At 32.6% G+C, this 20,956-nt stretch overlaps 2 protein-coding genes and 1 long non-coding RNA gene across 4 annotated transcripts; 1 reads left to right on the forward strand and 2 right to left on the reverse strand.

Annotated features, from left to right (window-relative positions):
• Window positions 1-811: 811 nt before the first annotated feature.
• On the reverse strand, window positions 812-10,312 carry LOC128157049 (serine/arginine repetitive matrix protein 1-like). 2 transcript variants are annotated; one of them, XM_052819406.1, is made up of 11 exons: window positions 10,160-10,312; window positions 7,844-8,020; window positions 6,999-7,157; window positions 5,837-6,394; window positions 5,613-5,666; window positions 5,122-5,265; window positions 3,780-3,847; window positions 3,586-3,645; window positions 3,263-3,330; window positions 2,658-2,898; window positions 812-2,223 (listed from the first exon to the last, which is right to left on the reverse strand). In XM_052819406.1, the coding sequence occupies exons 1-11, from the start codon at window positions 10,201-10,203 to the stop codon at window positions 2,096-2,098; spliced, it is 1,701 nt and encodes a 566-aa protein (XP_052675366.1). In that variant the 5' UTR covers window positions 10,204-10,312; the 3' UTR covers window positions 812-2,095. The 2 variants fall into 2 exon arrangements, with proteins under 2 accessions (XP_052675366.1, XP_052675373.1); XM_052819413.1 differs by lacking the exon at window positions 3,586-3,645.
• Window positions 10,313-10,508: 196 nt separating this feature from the next.
• LOC128168589 (MRN complex-interacting protein-like) lies at window positions 10,509-17,138 on the forward strand. The gene is made up of 4 exons (XM_052834764.1): window positions 10,509-10,699; window positions 15,410-15,565; window positions 15,741-15,904; window positions 16,341-17,138. Exons 1-4 carry the CDS (start codon window positions 10,577-10,579, stop codon window positions 16,927-16,929), a joined length of 1,032 nt encoding a protein of 343 aa, XP_052690724.1. The 5' UTR covers window positions 10,509-10,576; the 3' UTR covers window positions 16,930-17,138.
• Window positions 17,139-18,935: 1,797 nt separating this feature from the next.
• On the reverse strand, window positions 18,936-20,296 carry LOC128159395 (uncharacterized). Its single transcript, XR_008240140.1, has 2 exons — window positions 19,996-20,296; window positions 18,936-19,252 (listed from the first exon to the last, which is right to left on the reverse strand). It is a non-coding gene; the product is annotated as an uncharacterized LOC128159395 (long non-coding RNA).
• Window positions 20,297-20,956: the final 660 nt, after the last annotated feature.

Consider the following 20,956-nt stretch of genomic DNA (forward strand, 5'->3'; position numbering starts at 1 on the left):
TTACAAAATTCTAGCCTTGATTGTAGGTAAAGAAAAATCTTTCCAATGGTTCTCAACACATTGTTCCATGCATAAAACAGGTTTTAGAAAGGGTGAAATATAAATAGCAGACAGTCATACACACTTCAAAATTTTAACCACGTGTGAAAAACCTAGATGAATCTTATGTACTTCGGTTTGGAGAATTTTCTTATCAATTGTGCATTTCCTTATGCAAGCAGCGTACGTGTTTCTATTATATACAATTGCTGAATTTTTGTAATTCCTTCAAAAGATTGTTTCTTGCAAGGCTGAAAAATTTTCATTAAAAATATAGTGGTACCTATCCTCCTCTAAAGCATATGAGCAAAATGAAGAATCAATGACATTTGGATACATGGTTTAGAATATTCAAAACATTAGGAAGCTTTTTGTAAATTCTGCATTTCTGGTAAGTAATTCTCCAGAATATGAATTAAAGAGACCTGTCTAATTTTACTTTTTTCATTATCTCCTCTCTGAAAAAGGGGTATGACTCTTTTATTTTAATTAAGATTTATATATAATGGATGTTTTGTATCAATTTTAGTTGAAATTGACCCAGTGGGTGTACAGAAGAAGTAATAAAAGTGAAAAATACAAATGAAAAATAGTAAATATTACAAATGAGCATAACGTTATTGGGAAAGATCAACAACACTAATTATGTCATTTAAAAATCCATAATCAGATCATTTTTTTTCAAACAACCCTGTTGGGCTAGTAAAACAAGTTCCCATAAATCCTATTAGCCCTCAAATCAATTAATACAGGACAAACACACTCCAGCACATTCAATTTTCCAAATCGATTTTTAATGTCTTATAATTATAAAACATAGAATAACATTCAAAGATTGAAATACTGTGGAATCACCATTGTTCGTGGTGGACCGATGTTTGTAGCTTTCGTGTGTAACGAATTATTGTATGCAAATTTACACCCCCACAAACCTATACACAATCATTTGTTTAATATTCATTAAAATTATCCTGATTACGCTATCAACGAAATTACGTCCACGAAAATTTTGGCTACCCACAAACATTGACCCCCCCCCCACGAATAAAAATGATTCCACAGTTCATATTCATGACATGAAATTTCCATGCAGACTGATAAAATCACTCACTACTTTACATGTAAAACACATGTACAACCTTGTGCACATATAAATAAAGAAATGATCATTTCAGATGTTGTGAAACATACTGCTTCTTTAAACATTTACAAATGACTACTGGATAACAAGCGATGGACAGTAAAAAAGACTTGGCATTAAAAGACGAATTTAACATCTTGATAATGATACATGTTTAAAAAAATATTTTTTTCCTATGTTTTGCTATTACAAGAAAACATGAAAAGAGTTACTAAAATCAAGGAAAATACACAAAGGATATATATTATGCACACTAAAATACAAATGTACAACAGCAACAGATTAGAGATCTGTTGAATGATGACAACAAATTAAGAGTAAAGCACTGGTTCATGTACTCTGAAGAAAATGGATTACATCACATGTTGAGAGTACAATGTAAAACTGGAATTGAACACAGAGAATCTTACTACATGTATTGTTCTTCACTGAAGCTCCGAGATGACTTTGCAATGGCTTGAGTACTGGTACCTCTATGCATCCTAAAATACGTGCAAATTCCCAGTAACTAAAATGATGTAGCCATATAATGCAGGTAAAAAACACTCCTGTCCCAAGCATCCCGATGCACAGTTCATTTTACTAATGACAAGGTTCATATAGGTAATGCCATCGTATGAGTCATGCTGGATAGTCAGGATAGTCTTTTTCACAACAGATATTAGTCAATGCAAGCCAATAGTCACTCTCCTCTCTAGTACTCACTGGTACTCACATTATTAAGGAGCAGTCATGTGTAATTATCTTGTTAACATGGATCAGTCATACTTTCATACTATTCTTACATTCCTATGTGTGAGACACATTCCAGAAGAGATCGAACTCGGACTCCCATGTCATAGTCTCAATTCTTCAAAGTAATCATCGTAGTCACTAGTAGTCACTCTTTCATGCAATAGTCACTATTCTGTCGACCTAAGTAGTGGTGGTACTAGAGGGCTTGTTGTCGTCGTGCGACTTGTCCTCTGTCTTCTCTCCATCTTCACTTTCGATGGTGTCGTATAAATCGTGTTTCCATTCACCGGAGTCTCTGGGTCGTTTATCTGCAAAAATACCATAAGACTTGTCATCTAGCCATATAAAAGTACATTTATCTTACAAAGCAAAGTAATCACACAATAAATAAATAATACAAAACCAATGTTAAAGCAAACACTTTTTTCTTTAAAAGCAAAATGATTACCGTATACATTTAATAATATATAGACTACCCGTTAAAACGTTATTAAAACCTAGTAAGTCGTTATAAGTTATGTTAAAACCTACAGTATATTACATGTACTAGTGTACAATAAGACATGTTCAAACCCAACCCATTATAACAATTTGAAGCACATTCATTAATCTTCAGATTTCCTATAATTTTTTTTACAAAATTTTTAAAAAACTGTACCAGGTACTTTGGATATTAGCCATATATTTGGCATACAAGTGTAAAACTACCACATGTATAAGATAATCTAATTGATATATGTACCTGATTTATAATGAAATCCATATCTCTTATCATAATCTTCATCACCATCTTTCCTGGAAGTATAGTAGTTGGAGGTCGGTCTGTAACCCCCGGTGCTACGCCCTCGGAATCCTCCCCTAAATCTTCCTCGGAATCCCCGAGGTTGGTAACCTCCCCTGTATGGCCTGCGGTTTCCTCCACGGAAAAATCGATTATATCCAAACCTGCCTCTTGCATTAGCATCTTTTTCTCTGTTATCATGCTGAAAAAAGATAAATCAGTATTTAGTTCTTTGTTATGTAAACATGGCTCATGCCAGACCATTTTTTGCTGTTTTTATACATTAATAAAAACTTTGTTTCTGTAGTTTTTCATTTTGCAAAATAAATATGAATGCAACTTCACAGATAATAACCAAGCCTCTCAAAGGCCCCTGCAAACATATGAGGTAGTTCTAAAGGACTAATCTTAAAAAGGGCCATCAAGTTGAATGTTAATTGGAGGGAAAAGTGAATTATATGTACATTGTACATTTTCTCACATATATAGTCATCTGTTTTTAGATTTTGTTGTATTAATTATATTAATCTGAAAGTACATGTATTGTTCAATAACAAAAACCATACCTCAAAATACATTGGATGCTTTGGTATCATTTCAGGATTCTCCTTCCATGCTTCAAATTTGTATTTCCCTGAAAAAATTAAAACACACTGTAACAATGAAACAAGCTTTTAACTTTGCATCATTCAAAGTTAAAACACAATCTGCAGAACATCTGACAACACTGAGTGAGAGAAACCAGTCATCAGATATACCTCTGAAATAAAAAGGGCAAATAAATCTAGTAGTGTTAACAACTTAATTTTATGATTTAGTTTTCATTATTTACCAGTAATTTACAAGTTAAGATTTTTAACAATTTCACATCCATAAGACATGAACTTACCAGGGCGGTTTTTAAAATCTGGTAGTTCTTCAGAATCTGATTTCTTGCCTAACCTTTCATCTGATAAAAATAATCATCTTTTTCAATTGCTGTTGAGATTAAGAATGTTCATTTCTTCAAATGAAAGAGCAGTGCTCTATGTATTATGTAGCTTTCTTTTAATACAAAATAGAGATTTCAGGAAGTCTTCTCACCTAAGGATTTCTTTCTGTCTCTGTCTGAGTAGTCTCTTCCCCCTTTTCTCCTATCCTCCAGTCTGTGCCTATAGTGTACAATATGATATTGAAAAAACACCTTGGCCCAATGAAAATTTCTGGTTACTATATAAATGTATATGTGTTTGTACATCATAAATATAGTAAGGTGTAAATAATTTCACACAACAATCAAAGGTGCTTGAGGACAAGACCGACCCTCCCCCCTTCCATCCCTCCCCCTCCCCCCAATTATAAAGACCCCCGGGACTTTACTCTTTTTTAAAATTAAATTATCCTTTTATGACATATTTCTAATCTAATTAATTCATTCATTGCCCAAAATTATCTAATCTAAAACAAACATTTTTAAAAAATCAGACCCTCTCTGTATTTAATACAAGCTTTTATTATATATGTAGAGGATCTGATTTTTTTTAAAATGTTTGTTTTAGGTATTTTTGTGCAATGAATGTATAAATTAGATTAGAAATATAAGGATAATTTAATAAAAAAAAAATTAATTAAGTCCCAGGGGTCTATATACGGGGGGGGGGGGGTCGATCCTGTCCTCAAGTACCTGTGACAATAATAAAATAAACATGAGCGGATAATTTCAGACAACACTTTGTGGGTGAAGCGAGTACATGTGGGGCAGGAAAGTAGATACAATTGCGAAAATTACTTTATCATATAATTTAATGAGCTTATGATAATGCAACTTCATGAATTTCTATTTCGTATAAAAAATCTGTAATTTTTGTGCTACTGAAAAAGTACTTAATGTACTGTACGGTGAACTTTACACAGTAGCTGATGCACTGACCATAATTAAATATGTAACGGTTGTGCCTTGATTCTATTTTTGATATACATGTAGGACTAAATATTTCTGCTCAAAGTAATAAAGGAATTATAGTTTTTTAAGTACCGGTAATTAAAATGTTTTCATAGTGTTTTTCTTGTTTTCGACAACTACGTTATAAAAAATATCCATCACCGTTTACGTCCCTGATATCCACAATGATTCTTAAATTAATTGATAAACGGTCTACCGCTTTGAAACCGAAATAAAATGACTTATTTATAGCCTTGTACTCATTAAAACACTTTCAGATGAACAGATTTTTTTTTCAACACTCCACTCTTTTTTCCTTACTACATGTATTTTTTCCCAATTCCCCTTTCGAAAAGAACATGAGTTACATGACCCATTAATTCATCAAACTTAATATCAGTAGTCTATTTTCAGAAGATTACTAGTATAACAACATAGCAAATTTTGACTTTGGAAATTAGTGAAACAATTTTTGACATTCAGTGGGGATTTTGTTTAGAATACCTGGCATCATAACTGTCCTCGTCGTCATCATACTTCCGCTTCATCAAATTATGGCGCAAGTCATTGGGATTTATACTTTTACTTTCATAGGCCTCTGTTTCTTGGAACAACTTCTCATAACGAGGATCTGGTTTTGGATTTAATCTATAAAATATCACAAACATATCAAATCTTGATATTGCTTTTTTTCTTCCAAAAACAGTTATTATACTATTGGCAAATATCAATTAAACACAACTGCCTCCTAGATATCTGTAGATATTGCTTTAATTATTAGAAATAAGGAAATAAATTATCAGTGTACATGCTAGGAACACCTTAATGAAACTTTTTCATTATCTAAATTAAATGATTAATGATCATTAGTTACAGTACACTAGGAAAATTAAACTATAATTAAACTCTGGAAAACATTAAGATATATATGTACATTTATTCAAGCAACTTTTCAGTCACACTCTTTTGAACGGTTTTCTCTTTAAAATCATTACCTGATAGTGGGTTCTCTGGGTCTGTCTGAAGATTTCACAGTACGTGTGTCCTGTCTAATATTAACAAAAGCAAATCAAAGTCTAACTCTGAAAACAATTTCATCTTCTTTGAAATTTGCATAAAAATACTGGTACTCAGTGCTATCCTGATGATAAAATTACATACCTGGTACATGCATTTTACAGAAACTGAACCATTAAGAGAGCATTTATTAAGATTCTACCTGTCTGGAGACCGTCGACTGTCAGAGCGAGAGGATCTCTTGTGATCATCAGTAGGAACAACACTTATTGTCCTTTTCTCGTCATAAATCTGTTCATCCAGGATATTATCCAACCCAAAAATTTTAATTTCCTCACGATCAAATATGGCCTTCTTCCCTTCATCTCGTCTCCTTAACATGACAAACTTGTACGGATCAAAATCTCTGACAACAGGCTTGTTCGGAGTGTTACGAAGATTAGGCCCAGTGCGGTGTATTCCAATAGAGATATTCTCATCCACTCTTACTGGGCCCACATATTCTGCGTCAATATTTTCGAATCTTTGGGATAATAGCGGTCTCCTGACACTGGGCGGAGCCACAGTCACTGTTCCGATGACCCCTTGGGCCAGTGCTGACGGAGAATTATCAGGGGACATGTTTCGGAATGATTTATATCGGTCTTCTGATGATGAGGCGGATTTGCTAAATGGGTCTCCTAAAGAGATGGGGAAAGTAGAGGTCTCTGGACGTCCCAAACCCAATCCCATACTGTGAGAATCTCTTCTCTTTTCATCTCTGTACACAACAAGAAAAGAAATCAATTGAAGAATAAAAATGTTCACTTATGAAGCTTTTTAATTCGATCCTTTTTTTAATAGCCATTGTACAGTACACAAACATGTGTAATACACATCCCAGATGTTACGTGAAATTAATTTTCACACCTTTGAATATTTCTAAGTGCTAAAGCATAGGTAAGTGCATATCCAAATAAATAAATGTTTTAGTTCAATCCCATTCAACCCACATTACACATAATATTGCTGCAATACTCCTGTTGTATCTAGAAAATGATTAACAAAAGGGTGAAAATTTCCTCCTATTAATAATAGGCACCCCCTTTTGACAAAATATTGGGTCAGCATTGATACTGTAATTAATATGTTCGATGTACTTTGACTTAAATTTAGGCAGGGACAATTTTTATGAGTCAATCGGAGTACATCAAACAAATCAATTACATGTCTATTGATTTTGGCCTTGACCATAAATAGTGAATATCATGTATGAGACAATAAGGTAATTGTTAAGTAGATTTACAAAAAGTAAAACAATGATTTGCACTGGTATAGAAGATGCCATTCAGTATTTTTATCTTCTTGTTTATAAATACACTCACAAGCTGACAGGCCTAGCGGGTCTTGTTGACAATTCTGGTGACTTCCTTCTTGGTGGCGATGGGGACCTCTTCTTTGGTGATGGAGAGCGGGATCTGGAATAGCGATGACTGGAATCTCTTCTGAATGGAGATCGCTTTTGTCTGTCAAATGGAGGCTTCCTGATGGAAATAGTCATCAACAAAATATGAATTATCAAAACTGCAATCAGACACTGAACAGATTCTTCATTAATTTTTTGGTATAGAATATATTTTTTTTCATGATATGAACAGTATGCTGGAAAAGATTTCAGTGCAAAGAAAACATAATTGCTTGATTATCTTTCATTTTACTCAGATTTATGAAATAGTTTACAAAAATTCCAAAATATGTACTGTGGAATCATCATTGTTCGTGGCTTTCGTGGGTAACCCTTGCCCAAGAATTTACACCCCCACGAATGTATATACGAGCATTTGCTTAATATTTATCAAAATCATCCCAAAATTTTTACCAACGTAATTATGCCCCCACGAACCAGTAAAAATTTGGCTACCCATGAACAGTGACCAACATGAATAAAAATAATTCCACAGTAATGTGACTACTGTTTTATTACACTTAAACCTTGTTAAATAGAAAATGGCATAATTAAAAAAAAAAATTTCATATCATCAAACAATATTTCCACTTCAATTTCAGCATAATCACTAGGTCATTGAAATGATTCATAATATGATTGTTATGGAGAAAATTTATTCACTAAAGCAACTTTCAAATAAATTGAAAGACCTTAAAATCAGCACAATGAAGAGAAATGAATTCTCTCTACTTTCAAATGAATTTCTGTCTTTATTCTGGGTACCTTCCATATGGTTGATTGTAGCCTCTACTTCTTCCTCTATAGTATCCAGGATACCTGGGTTTTGCAGAATAATGCTGCTTTTTCACTCTAAACTTTGGTGAATACGATCTTGATCTTCTTGGAGATCTTGACCTTTTGGGTGACCTTGACCTTTTTCTGTATTTTTCTGGTGTCCTGCTGTAAAAATGAGGATAATTATATACCGGTACATGTACATGCATCTACATTTTTCAGTGTTTTTGCCTGTGATAACACTATGTATCAATTTTGTACTATAAAATCCAATGATATTGGTCAGGGCATGATCAAGTCTATCATAAAGCCATTCGAGCTTTAATGAATTTGATCACGCCCCAACCAAAATTATCACATAGCTCATACTTCTCAAAGAATGATTCCTCATTCCTTAAATAATTCTATGATGTAAAACAATTCAAATGTAATGTAATATTTAATTGTACAATTGCTGAAAATAATGAAAATATAAGTACTGGTAATAAAGAATCATTCTTTGAGTGTTATGAGGTGATCAAATACGGTCGGAATTGATAAAATCTAATAAAGCTCAAAGGGCTTTAATTATGATAGATTTAATCACACTCGACTGTATTAGATCACTTCAAAATATTCAGAAAATGATTCCTTATTACTTTTCATAATTTTCAGCAATTGTACGATTAAATATTAAAATAGTCATTGATAAAATGTATTGGAATTACAAAATCAATTCAAAATTTTGATAAAGACATTGGAAAAATAGGTAATATTGTTCTTATTACATGATCATACCAGGCACCCTGTTTTGTGATTAATGGTTTAACTTAGTTTTTAGCTGACCTGAGCTGAAAGCTCAAGGTTGCTTTTCTGATCACTTTTTGTCTAGTGTCACTCTGTCTGTCCATCTGCCTGTAAACTTTTTACATTTTCAACTTCATCTCAATAACAACCAAACTGGGAACAAAATATTATAGGGTAAAGGGAATTGAAGTTTGTTAAAATGAAGGGCCACACCCTCTTCCAAGGGAAATAATTATGGTAGGAATTATCAAATTTTTTAAAAGTATTTTTAAAAAAATCTTCATCTCAAAAAGCATTTGACAAGAAAAGCTTAAACTTGTGTGGAAGCATCCTCAGGTAGGGTATATTCACATTTGTTCAAATTATGATTCCCAGGTTTACGAACCGAAAACTATAGTTAATAATTCGTTATTTATAGTTTTCATCTGTAAACTATATTTAACAGTTGTAAACTATAGTTAACAAATGATAATCTAAGTTTATCTGTATGCAGATAACGTTAGCAATAGATTTTGCTGATAAATATAGATTTACATCTGTAAACTTAATTTACATTCGTTAACTATGGTTAAGAGTTGTTAATCATAGTTTCACAACCATGAAACTATATTTATCAAATAAATCATGTTTTGCAATTGCAAATGGTTGTTTTCAGTGTTAATTATAGTTTTACACTTCTGAAACATAGATGATGGCATTGACTATGGTTGACAGATGTGAAATATAGATTAACGGGCTAATTAAAGTTTCACTGATGATAAACTAGGTTTATCGACTGTTAACTATATTTACAGGTGCTTAACTATAGTTAACAATAGTTAATTGTTACAAACCCTAAACTATAGTTCAGAAACTAATAGAAACTCTATTATGACTTATGAGGCTTCTTGGATGTACGCAGCAGAGGATCAAGTTCGGATTCAAGCTGGGATCTAAATGATTCAGTTTGTTGTAAACGGAACAACAATGTAACACGCAGAGTTTTTCACCATCTGTTTTATCATACTGAACAGATCAACATTTGTTATCCCTGTAAGATTTTGATAGACCTGGTTTTGCAATTGCAAATGGTTGTTTTCAGTGTTAATCATTATAGTTTTACACTTCTGAAACATACATGTAGATGTTTGCGCTAACTACGGATTACAGATGTGAACATCGTTCACTATAATTTATTGTCCGTAAACTATAGTTTGCAACCATTGAACATACCTAGTTTATGGACTATGAAACTATGATTTGCTCATTTTTGTGAATTTGGAAGGCCATATTTAGGCTTCCCTCCAGTTACACAGTCATTTTAGTTGAAAATGAAAGTACTTTCATATTAATGAAATAACAATTCATGTACACAATCAGGAATAAAAATGGAAATGGTTTTGTGATCTCTATTTAGAATATTACTTTTAGCAATCTAGAGCGAGAATGAGAAAAATGCCTGATGTGCCTCTAATAAGTAGATAATAAACACGATTTAACTTGAGAAAATTCGAAACTAGATTTTTTAACAATATTCACCTTCTGTAGCTCCTTTTTGGCGAAAATGATCTTTCTCTGGGCATGTCTATTGGTTTGAAAAATATATGATGTTTGTTTTGTTGTTTTGCAAAAAAAATCTTCACAAAATTCAGGATGCAACTCGAGGTTCGAGATCTTCGGGCTAATCGGTAATCAATAAGTCGATCTCGTAAATATTCAAGTACATCATTGAACTTTAAAATATATATCAATAACATGTATTTATGCATACATATTTAGTTTATTTTTCTTTTATTTTATAACATAAATCATAGGCCCACTGATTTCACGTTCTGATATTCTTTTTCGATGACTTATATTAAAGCGAATAAACATGGATCAAGTTAATTTCAAAACAAAGAGGGAAATTCAACTTTCACAGAATAAGAAATTTTTCGTTTTAGGCTAGCTGTCGAAATGCCACAGGAATTTCATGTTCTTCAGTGCTATAGCTGTTTTACTTTTCAAGTACATCAAGTAAAGAAGAGTAGCAACAAATGGAATTGCAAAGTTTGTGGAGAGAAACAATCCATCAAGAAAGTAAATGTCCAATACCCGATTTCAATTATCACTGATTATTATAGCTGATTATATCTTAGTAAGCTTACTAATGAAGAGACTTTAGACAGGCCTATGAATAATAATCAATAAGCTTATAAGGAAGACGGACCCAATTCGTTTCTACAAAAGGCCTAGTGATTTCCATGAAAATTTTACATAATCAGAGTTGCGGAAGATATATAATATAACAAATGATATAATACATATTATACATATATATACAATGTATATCAAAATCGATCAAACATTGAAACAATAACATAAAAATCAAATAAGGGGCCTAGTTTTTTCAGGGATCATTTGAAAAATTGTATCACTTTTCTTTTTCAATTGAACATAATCATGATAATGGGGAAAAGCGTTCTTTGGGTATATCTCGACTTTTTTTTTTTTAATTTTTTTATTTTTGTTTACACATAAATCCACATACACACATATTTCAGACATATTTCATACATTTCAAGATTCTATATATTGTAATAACTTATTAATCTAAAGAAAACATATTAGCCGTGTAGTGTAAAAACGTGTTTTTTTTGAAAAAAAAATAAATAGATGATAGCAGTAAATGAAAAGAGAAAAAGGGAGATACAGAAGAAGATACAAAAATACAAAAGAAAAAGGGGGGGGGGTACATTATCAATATATTTGTTCAAGTCAATATAATTTTAAAAAAAGAAAGAATAGTTCAAGCAATCACAGATGTCATAAAACTTGTTATAATTTCTCACAAATTGTTTGCCAGTGGTTTTCATCATCTGAGTATCTACAGTTTTTCAATAGCATATATTTTTCAAGCAGAATCCTGTTTTTTATTATTTGTTTTACTAATTCAAAACTTAGATGAGGGTTTTTGTTATATTTGGTAGCAAAAATATACCATTTAATAACCATCAATATTAAATTATACATTTTATAGATGCTTTGTTTTAGAAATTTACCAAATAAAACAGATTTCCTATCAAAAACTATGGAAATATCAAATTGATTTAAAAACCATTCTTCAATATTACACCATAGTTCTTTTACATAGAAACATTCATAAAACAGATGATCAATTGTTTCAATATTTGTTTTACAGAAGCTAAATAAGGGAGAATCAATTAATTTCAACTTGTGCAGATAATAATTTGTAGGTATAATTCTATGTAAAATTTGATATTGAAGCCAGTTGAGTTTACTTTCTTTGACCGCTTTAAAACAGAGACAGTAGATTCTATTCCATTCTAAATCGGTGAAATTTTCTCCAAGATCTCTCCATCTAATTGATGATGTTATCAGTTCTTTTTTATTTTCAATTAAAATGTTATACATTTCCTTACATCCTTTTGTATTCCTATAAAAAAGATAAATAAAGGTATATCTCGACTTGACTTTACCGGTTCCCTTGTGAAGTTGTCTTGAGCTATATAGATGGTTATAAATGACTTGAGCTAATTACTCACTACAGACATCCCATAAGGAAATTTGTGCATGGTAAATAATATTGAACCTTGCATTTTAGTATGTTTTATTTAATGTACAGTTCAGCCACTACTTGTGCTATAAAAAGTGTGTATTGATGACATAGAACAGCCATGTATATCGTATCATAAGCAATTTTCATTGCGGTGATTGTGATGTATTATTGAGAATTTCATGTTCGTAATCACGTACAATCATTCCTTTTGGGTGTGTGATATATAAAGTGAATTAGGTGTGTTTATATATAGATAGGGTATATACATAGATATCTCTTCCCATTCATTTAATGGCTTATTGATTGAAATTCAGAGGCCTTTGGACTATATAACAAATTAAGACTGCATTATTGCACTCAAGATTATCTGTTAAATACCTGTTATTTTATATTAAAAAAAAAAAAAAAAAAAAGGAAGGTTTTTTTAGCTCACCGAGACGAAGTCAAGGAGAGCTTATGCTATACCCTCGGCGTCGGCGGTGGCGTCGGCGTCGGCGTCCGGACCTGGTTAAAGTTTTTGTTGCAGGTCCTGTATCTAAGCTATTACTTGTCCTGTCTTCACCAAACTTGCATGGATGATGCATCTGGACCTACTTATGGACTTGAAAGACTTGGATGCTGAATCTGGGTCCTAAATTTCAGATGCTGGAGGAGGTTAAGGTTGTTGGACCAGGTTAAAGTTTTTGTTGCAGGTGCCCTTTGATAGCAATATCTTAGTTACTGCTGGTCCGTACTTCACCAAACTTGCATGGATGGTGTGTCTTATGATACTGATGCACCAGACAGGTTTGAGTGCTGAATCTGAGCTATAGGTTGCGGATGCTGGAGGAGGTTAAGGTTTTTGGAGCAGGTTAAAGTTTTTGTTGCAGGTGCCCATTGATAGCAATATCTAAGTTACTACTGGTCCTAACTTCACCAAACTTGTATGAATGATGCGTCTTATGATACTAATGCACCTGACAAGCTTGAATGCTGAATATGAGCAATAGGTTTCGGATGCTGGAAGAGGTTAAGGTTTTTAGAGCTGGTTAAAGTTTTTGTTGCAGTTGCCCTCTGATGATTATATCTTAGTTACTACTGGTCCTAACTTCACCAAACTTGTATGGATGGTGCGTCTTATGATACTGATGCACCTGACAAGCTTGAATGCTGAATCTGAGCCATAGGTTTCTGATGCTTGAGGAGGTTAAGGTTTTAAAAGCTGGTTAAATAAAGTTTTTGAAACAGGTGCCCTCTGATGATGATATCTTAGTTATTACTTGTCCTTACTTCACCAGACTTCCATGGATGGTGTGTCTTATGATACTGATGCACCTGACAGGCTTGAATGCTGAGTGTGAGCCATAGGTTTCGGATGCTGGAAGTTAAGTTTTTTGGAACAGGTCACAAGTTTAATAGATGATAGTACTATTTCAAACTTGCATAGTTGATTTAACTGTAATATGAATGAATCGCAGAGGTAACTTCAGATGCAGAGCTTGATCTCCATTATCAAGGATGCTAAAAAATAAATCTTAGTTATTACAGGTCCTAACTTCACCAAACTTGAATGTATGGTGTGTCTTATGATACAGATGCACCTGACAGGCATGGATGCTGAATCTGAGCTATAGGTTGCGGATGCTGGAGGAAGTAAAGGTTTTAATTGCTAGTGCCCTCTGATGATGATATCTTAGTTATTACTGGTCCAAACTTCACCAAACTTGCATGGATGATGGGTCTTACGATACCAATGCACCTGATGGGCTTGAATGCTGAATCTCAGCCATAGGTTTCGGATGCTGGATGAGGTTAGTTTTTTGGAACAGTTCACATGTTTTATAGATGAAAGCTTGCATAGTTGATTTAACTTTATTATAAATTAAACGCAGAGGTTGCTTCAGATGCAGAGCCTGATCTCCATTATCAAGGATGCTAAAGAAATCTCCTACCTCACTCAAACCAGCTTGATAGATAGATGTGTTTGTTGATAAATGATATAACATGATTCCTATGATATTGTATGATATGAAACAATATTGTTTGATATGATACAATATGATATCATATGTTATATTATAAAAAGTTATACGATATGATATGATATTGTATCAATTTTTGTGATATTTTATGATATGATATTGTATCATGATATTGTTATGTATAGTATTGTATATTATGATACAATATTGTATAATATTATATTGTATTTTTAATTTATTATTTTATTACATGGTACAATTACATAAGATATTGCAAAATATTATATTGTATCCTATGATACAATATTGTATATTCTATAATATTGTATGATACAATATTGTATAATATGATATTGGTTTCAGTAATATAGAATTATATCACATGAAATTGTATTATATGATATTGTAATATTATATAATATTGTAGCATACGATATTGTATGATATGATATTGGTTTATATAATATATTATCATATCACATGAAATTGTATTATATGATATTGTAATATATATTATTGTGTCATATGATACTATATGTATAATATAATAATGTATTTTATAATATTTTACTTTATCACATAATATTGTATCATTTGATAAGATACAATGTTGGAATCAAATTATATTGTATTATATGATATAATATCATATAATGTATCAAATATGTTTCAGTGTCCCTCAATACAATATCATACTATATTATACAATATAATATCATGTTTCAATGTTATGATGTATTATGTAATATGATATTGTAATATAATACTATATTGTATTATATTTTATGATATTGTATTATGTGATCAAATACAATTAGGTATAACACAATACAATGTCATATCATACGTTACAATATCATATCTCATTATTGTTTATAACGGTATTTTATTGTATTATATGATATATATTATAAATATGACATGATGCAATATTTAATTTTATATCATTGAATTGATTAACATATGAACATATGATTATCATAAAAAAATTTATCAGATGATATACGATATTTTGTCAAAACAGAATCCATGAATATCCAAGATCATAAAGTATGATTTTCATATAAAATGATAAAGGTGGTCTTATGAAGGTGATGTCTCATAAGGGTGATGCTCCGTCTCGGTGAGCTTAGTAATCTATGATTACCTATGTTTGTATTTTTAATGAGATAATGATTTTACCCGTTTTATTTTGTATTTTTATTTTTACCTGTTTTACGGACTGTTTACACTTTGCATTTATGAGTTTTCTTGTTATTTTATCAATAGGTTTACGGTAGAGGAAGTGGAGCTGATTGTAGACGTCACGTACAAAATTTGAACTCCTTATGGCAAGAAGTGGACAAGAGTCAGACACTCAGTGTCTGTCATTATGATAATCCTGAATTGGGGAACAAGGAACAAGGGTTAACTACAGTCCCTGAGGTCAGTGCTATATTAATTAGTTATAAGCTTCATAAAGCATCTTATCAATCCAAGACTCTTCTGACATGCCAACAATTTATAAGGATGGTATAGAACACGAATAAAATGAAACATTTTGTTTGCCTCTCTCGTTCTCCATCTTAGCTATTGTCTACTTATGTCAATACTGTTACAGAACCAAAACAGACTCCCTACTTACACTGAAAGTAGATGGAATCAGTACATAGAAGAGGCGCCTTCGGAGATTCGTGATGAACTTCCACAGCCAGAGGATGACATGTACACCACAGATGGCAGTGTATTTAACAGATCAAAGAAACGCAAACGGAATACAAGCAGGTAAAACACATGCAGAAACAATATTTGGTATATACAACCATTGAGGTATAATACACTATGTGTAATTAATTAAGGAATGAATTCTTAATGGCTAGTACCAAATTATACAAATATATAGTGGGTTGGGACAGTTTAAGTAAAGTAGTTCTGTTCATGTCAGATAATGAGCCACTTTTTCCAACCTGGTTTACATTCATATCAATTTAGAAGCTATCAAATTCATTCTGTATAATTTTTCATTTTCTATCAAAAATGTCATATTGATTGTGAGGAAGGGAAAGCTCTTTCCATGTATAGAAAAATTCTTGCAGAAAATCAAATAGAACATTACAAACAGAAATTAAAGTATTCAAATTTTAATGACTGTATTAAACTTTTCATTATTAAATATCCTGGGATCAAGATTACACTCATGAAACATTTTTATATAATTTAGCTTCAGCAGAAAGTATACTAGACATCAAAATGACATAGGTGCTGACTCAACATCATACCGAAGCAGTTATGATAAAGATTTACAACAGAATGATCAGCCCAGTATCAGCAGCAGTTCATCTCACAGAGTTAAGATTTTCCAACAACCACAAGCTTTCAGATTTCAGTCAAACCCTGCTTTGACTAGCGCAAATTCCTCTCTCCAAGAGTTTGCCCATGAAGACACAACCAGTCTCTCATCCTTTACACAGCGGAATGTTGACCCCAAAGAACAGTTTGATGCTTTGGACACCCTCAACGTAAAACAAAGAACAGCGGGTAATTTTCCCAAATTAGATCCTGAAAAAGTTAAGAAGAGAAATCCCGTTCAGACAATTAAAACTACAGGGTCAAAATGGGATCAGTTTGTAGAAGAGGATCAGGATTCACTTGAGGATTCTGAAGATGAGCAGGAAAATGTCTGCCCTGTAAGTAACCAAGGAACAAGCTTTCAGCAAAGAGACAATTTACCAAAATATGAAAACAGAGTGAACCAAGAACTGTTCTCCATTGATGATCTTGAGGATTCAGACTTTCAAATATATCAATAATTGAATAACCGACTGAAATATATACTGCAAGATTATTTCAAAATACATTTTAATATACAGTAACATATTACATTGAAAAGTGTTAAGATAGAAAATTATTTGTATACCTGTATATAGAAAAGTGCTAAAATTCAGAACTATTGTTGGCACTGTTATGTAATTGTGTATTGCAATTTGTGTTACCATTAAATGTTGTATTGAAAAGTAAATCTTTTCTTATATTTGAAAGGATGTCTTAATGTTTTCCTCACCAATAATTGATTTTAAAACAACAACACAGACAAGTATACACAAAATATACAATTAGATTTGGTTATGACTACTTTTACTTGTCAAGATCAAACTGTCAGTGTCCACATGGTTGTGGAATTGATAAAACATGAAGTTCTTATCTAAACAAGAGTCTATTAAGGCATCAAACATGAGACTTATTGAGTATATCCCAGCTCTCATTTTTCAAAGGTTTTTTTAAGGACCTCACTACACCAAGACATACATTTTAAGACAGTACTTTACAAATTGGTGATTTAAATGTTTTGTTAAATTTTTATCAATTGCTTTGGTGAAATATCATCATAGCTCAGTGGTTAATGTATCGGGGTTTGTAAATCACAGATCACAACATCGAATCCGACTGAGGTTTTGTTCATATTTACTGGATCATTTTTAGCTCTACGAGACGAAGTCGGGGGAGCTTATGCTATACTGTCAGCTTCCAGACCTGGGTAAATTTTTTGTTGCAGGTCCTGTTTCTATGTTATTACTTGTCCTATCTTCACCAAACTTGCATGGATGATGTATCTGCTGGACCTACTTATGGACTAGAGAGACTTGGATGCTGAATCGTTCAGATGCTGGAGGAGGTTAAAGTTTTTAGAGCTGGTTAAAGTCTTTGGAGCAGGTGCCCTCTGATGATTATATCTTAGTTATTACTGGTCCTTACTTCAACAAACTTGCAAGGATGGTGCGTCTTGTGATACTGATGCACCAGACATGCTTGAATGCTGAATCTGAGCCATAGGTTTTGAATGCTGGGTGAGGTTTAGTTTTTTGGAATAGGTCACATGTTTTATAGATAATAGCTTGCATGCATAGTTGATTATACTATAATATACATGTAAATGAATCACACAGCAGAGCCTGATCTCCATTATCAAGGAAAAAAAATCTACCTCAATCAAACCTGCATGATAATGATAGATGATAGAACATGGTTCCTAAGATATTGAATTGTATGATATTATACAATTTTGTTTTATATGATAAAATTATATGTTATATTGTAACAAGTTATATGATATGATGTTGTATCAATTTTTGATGATATGATATTTTATCATGATATTTTTATGTATGGTACTGTATAGTATGATACAATATTGTATGAAATGATATTGTATAATACTGTATTGTGTGATTAAATACAATAATGTATAACATAATAAATGTCATATGATATGTTACACTATCATATTGCATCATTATTTATAACGGTATTTTATTGTATAATATGATATATACATTGTTAGTATGATAGGATGCGATATTGTGTTTCATATTATTGTATTGATAAATATCGTATCACTTAATACCGTATAAAATGAACATATGATTAACATACAGTTTTTAAACATAATTATGATATTGTGTCAAAACAGTATCCATGGATATCAAAAATCATAAAGTATGATTTTCATATAATATGTTAAAGGTGGACTCATAAAGGTGATACCTCATAAAGGTGATGTCTCGTCTCGGTGAACTTTGTAATCTGTGATTACGTATGTTTTAGAAATCATTTTTTATCCAAAGATGCATATTTTCCTGTATATATTTCAATCAACACATAAGGTCACGAGTATCTTGATTGCTGTAGGTGAAATAAATAGATGGATGCTTGAAAATGATCGAGTGAACAACAATGCACTTTTCAATTTGGAACTTGATGATTTCACGCTCTGAGCCATACAGACTTCTTTAAAAAACAAAAGAAACAGACAAATACATTTTTTCCATTAACCACAAAATTTTAATATCAAATACATATGCATAGTAAAATACAAAGCTTATCCGAGGACATCCGGGTTATTGCAGACATGGAGGCAATGGGCTAGGTGGTCGTGGCACCTGATCTTACAGTGGTTGAGGTGGGTATGATCTGTGTAGGTTTGAGAACAGTTGGTTGTACAGGGGATGAATAGATTGTCATCACAATCACAGTAGCACTGCTTGTGTTGATAGGACGATCTACAACTCAGGATCATCTCCACGGCCAGTGACGTCATCAGGACACCAAGAAAGACTTTTGCAATCATTTTCTGAACTGAATTAGAATACAGTAATGTACATTGTAATGAAGATAAGTAAACGATGTATAAGCTAAATTGTCCCCACTAGTTTTTGTTGCTTTCATGGATGATTACATGACCGTTTTTATTACTTTGTGAGCTAATATTACAGTAAAAGAGACTAATTCATTTCGTCGTGAAATAGCACACCTCTAGTTTTGCGTAATAGAGCTAATTTTGGTCACATGGAGATCAACGCCCCTTAGTACCGAAAATCAGTGGCGTCAGAAGCAAATTGAAAGTGGGAGGGCTAGACTTAATTATCTGAAATCTTGGCAAGCCAATTAAAATAAGGTTGCGGTTATAGTCAGACTCATCCAAGCAAAATAAAAGGCAACTTCCCAAAATCATGAAATACCTAATCCGTGGTGGTAGTTGGGGGGAGGGGGGGGGGTGGTAGCGTAGACTACCTATAACTGCAATTTTCAATACCACTCTTAATTTCTTTATTTTCATTTCAATTTCTCAGACGCTGCTAGAGTATTGGGGCGAGGGCAGTTTCGTATTACTTCAGTTTTTTATTTGTAAATTTGAAGAAAAAAAATGTTGGCTGCGAGAAAAAGTGGTAGTAGTGGCCCCTTCCTGATGCTACGTTCCTTATAGTTATGCCTAACTTTGCAAAAAAAAATAAAAAGTGCCCCCCCCCCACCCCCCCCCCCCCCCGGTTCCGACGCCTATGAAAATGAATCTTCAGAATTCAATGAAATAAGAATTATACCTGGTTCTGGAAATAACTGTTTCCGAAGTTCTGCTTCAAGTGGTTAGGGCTTAAGAATGTCGCTTTTGGAACTTGTTATATAGAATAAGATAGCACTGAGTAATCGTCATCGTGGTCGAGATAAGACCGATAACGAGTCGTTGGTCTTGTTGGTCCCCCGGTTCCTTACACATGTAAATGTCCTTACGGTTAATGTCCAAATCTGTAAGCTAATAGTATCTTATAATGTGCCGCGACTCTGTTTGTTAGCCAAGTTTATTGATATGTTTATTTCAAGGTCATTCTCAAACAGGCACGTAGCTTCGATTTTGAATGTGTGGTGAGGGCAGACTCATCCAAAAAAAATCTTGACAAGCAAAAAAAAAAAAAAAAAGGAGGGGGGGGGGGGAGGTTACTTTAAAAAAAAATCCTGAAAATAACCCTGACGTTGTTTATTCTTTTGACGAAATACTTAAAGATATTCTACTCTCTTCCGTTCTGTTTGATGTCCAAAATATACAGTTACAACCCCTTCAGAGTACGTTTTGTTATTTTTATTTATTACCTCCTTATTTTTTTTGGATGGGGTTCCAATGGGGGTCTTAAATATAAAGAAAGACGAAACACTCGATCGGAGTTTTGTACATGTGTATGCGATGTAAATTTTGACTGCTCGGGTGACCCTCTGTATGCAGGTATGTAAATACGGATATTTTGACAATTTTAATTACGAACGAATATTTTTTGTAAATTAAGGGTTTTTTTTAATGTCGTCTTTTTCTTCCAAATTTAGAGCAATTCCAAATTAAACGCGAGGAATTAATATCCGCGAAAAATCGCAAGAAGCACAACTCGCGGATTTTAAAATCTCGCTTTATTTTTTGGACAGATGTAAACTATTTTGAATTATAATAAAAATTTGGCCTTCACGTTTTTTATTTTTGCGATTAGATGTGAAACCGTTTAATCGCGAAATTAAGTA

This window comes from Crassostrea angulata, chromosome 1, assembly GCF_025612915.1.
Source record: "Crassostrea angulata isolate pt1a10 chromosome 1, ASM2561291v2, whole genome shotgun sequence".
Classification (NCBI taxonomy): domain Eukaryota; kingdom Metazoa; phylum Mollusca; class Bivalvia; order Ostreida; family Ostreidae; genus Magallana; species Magallana angulata.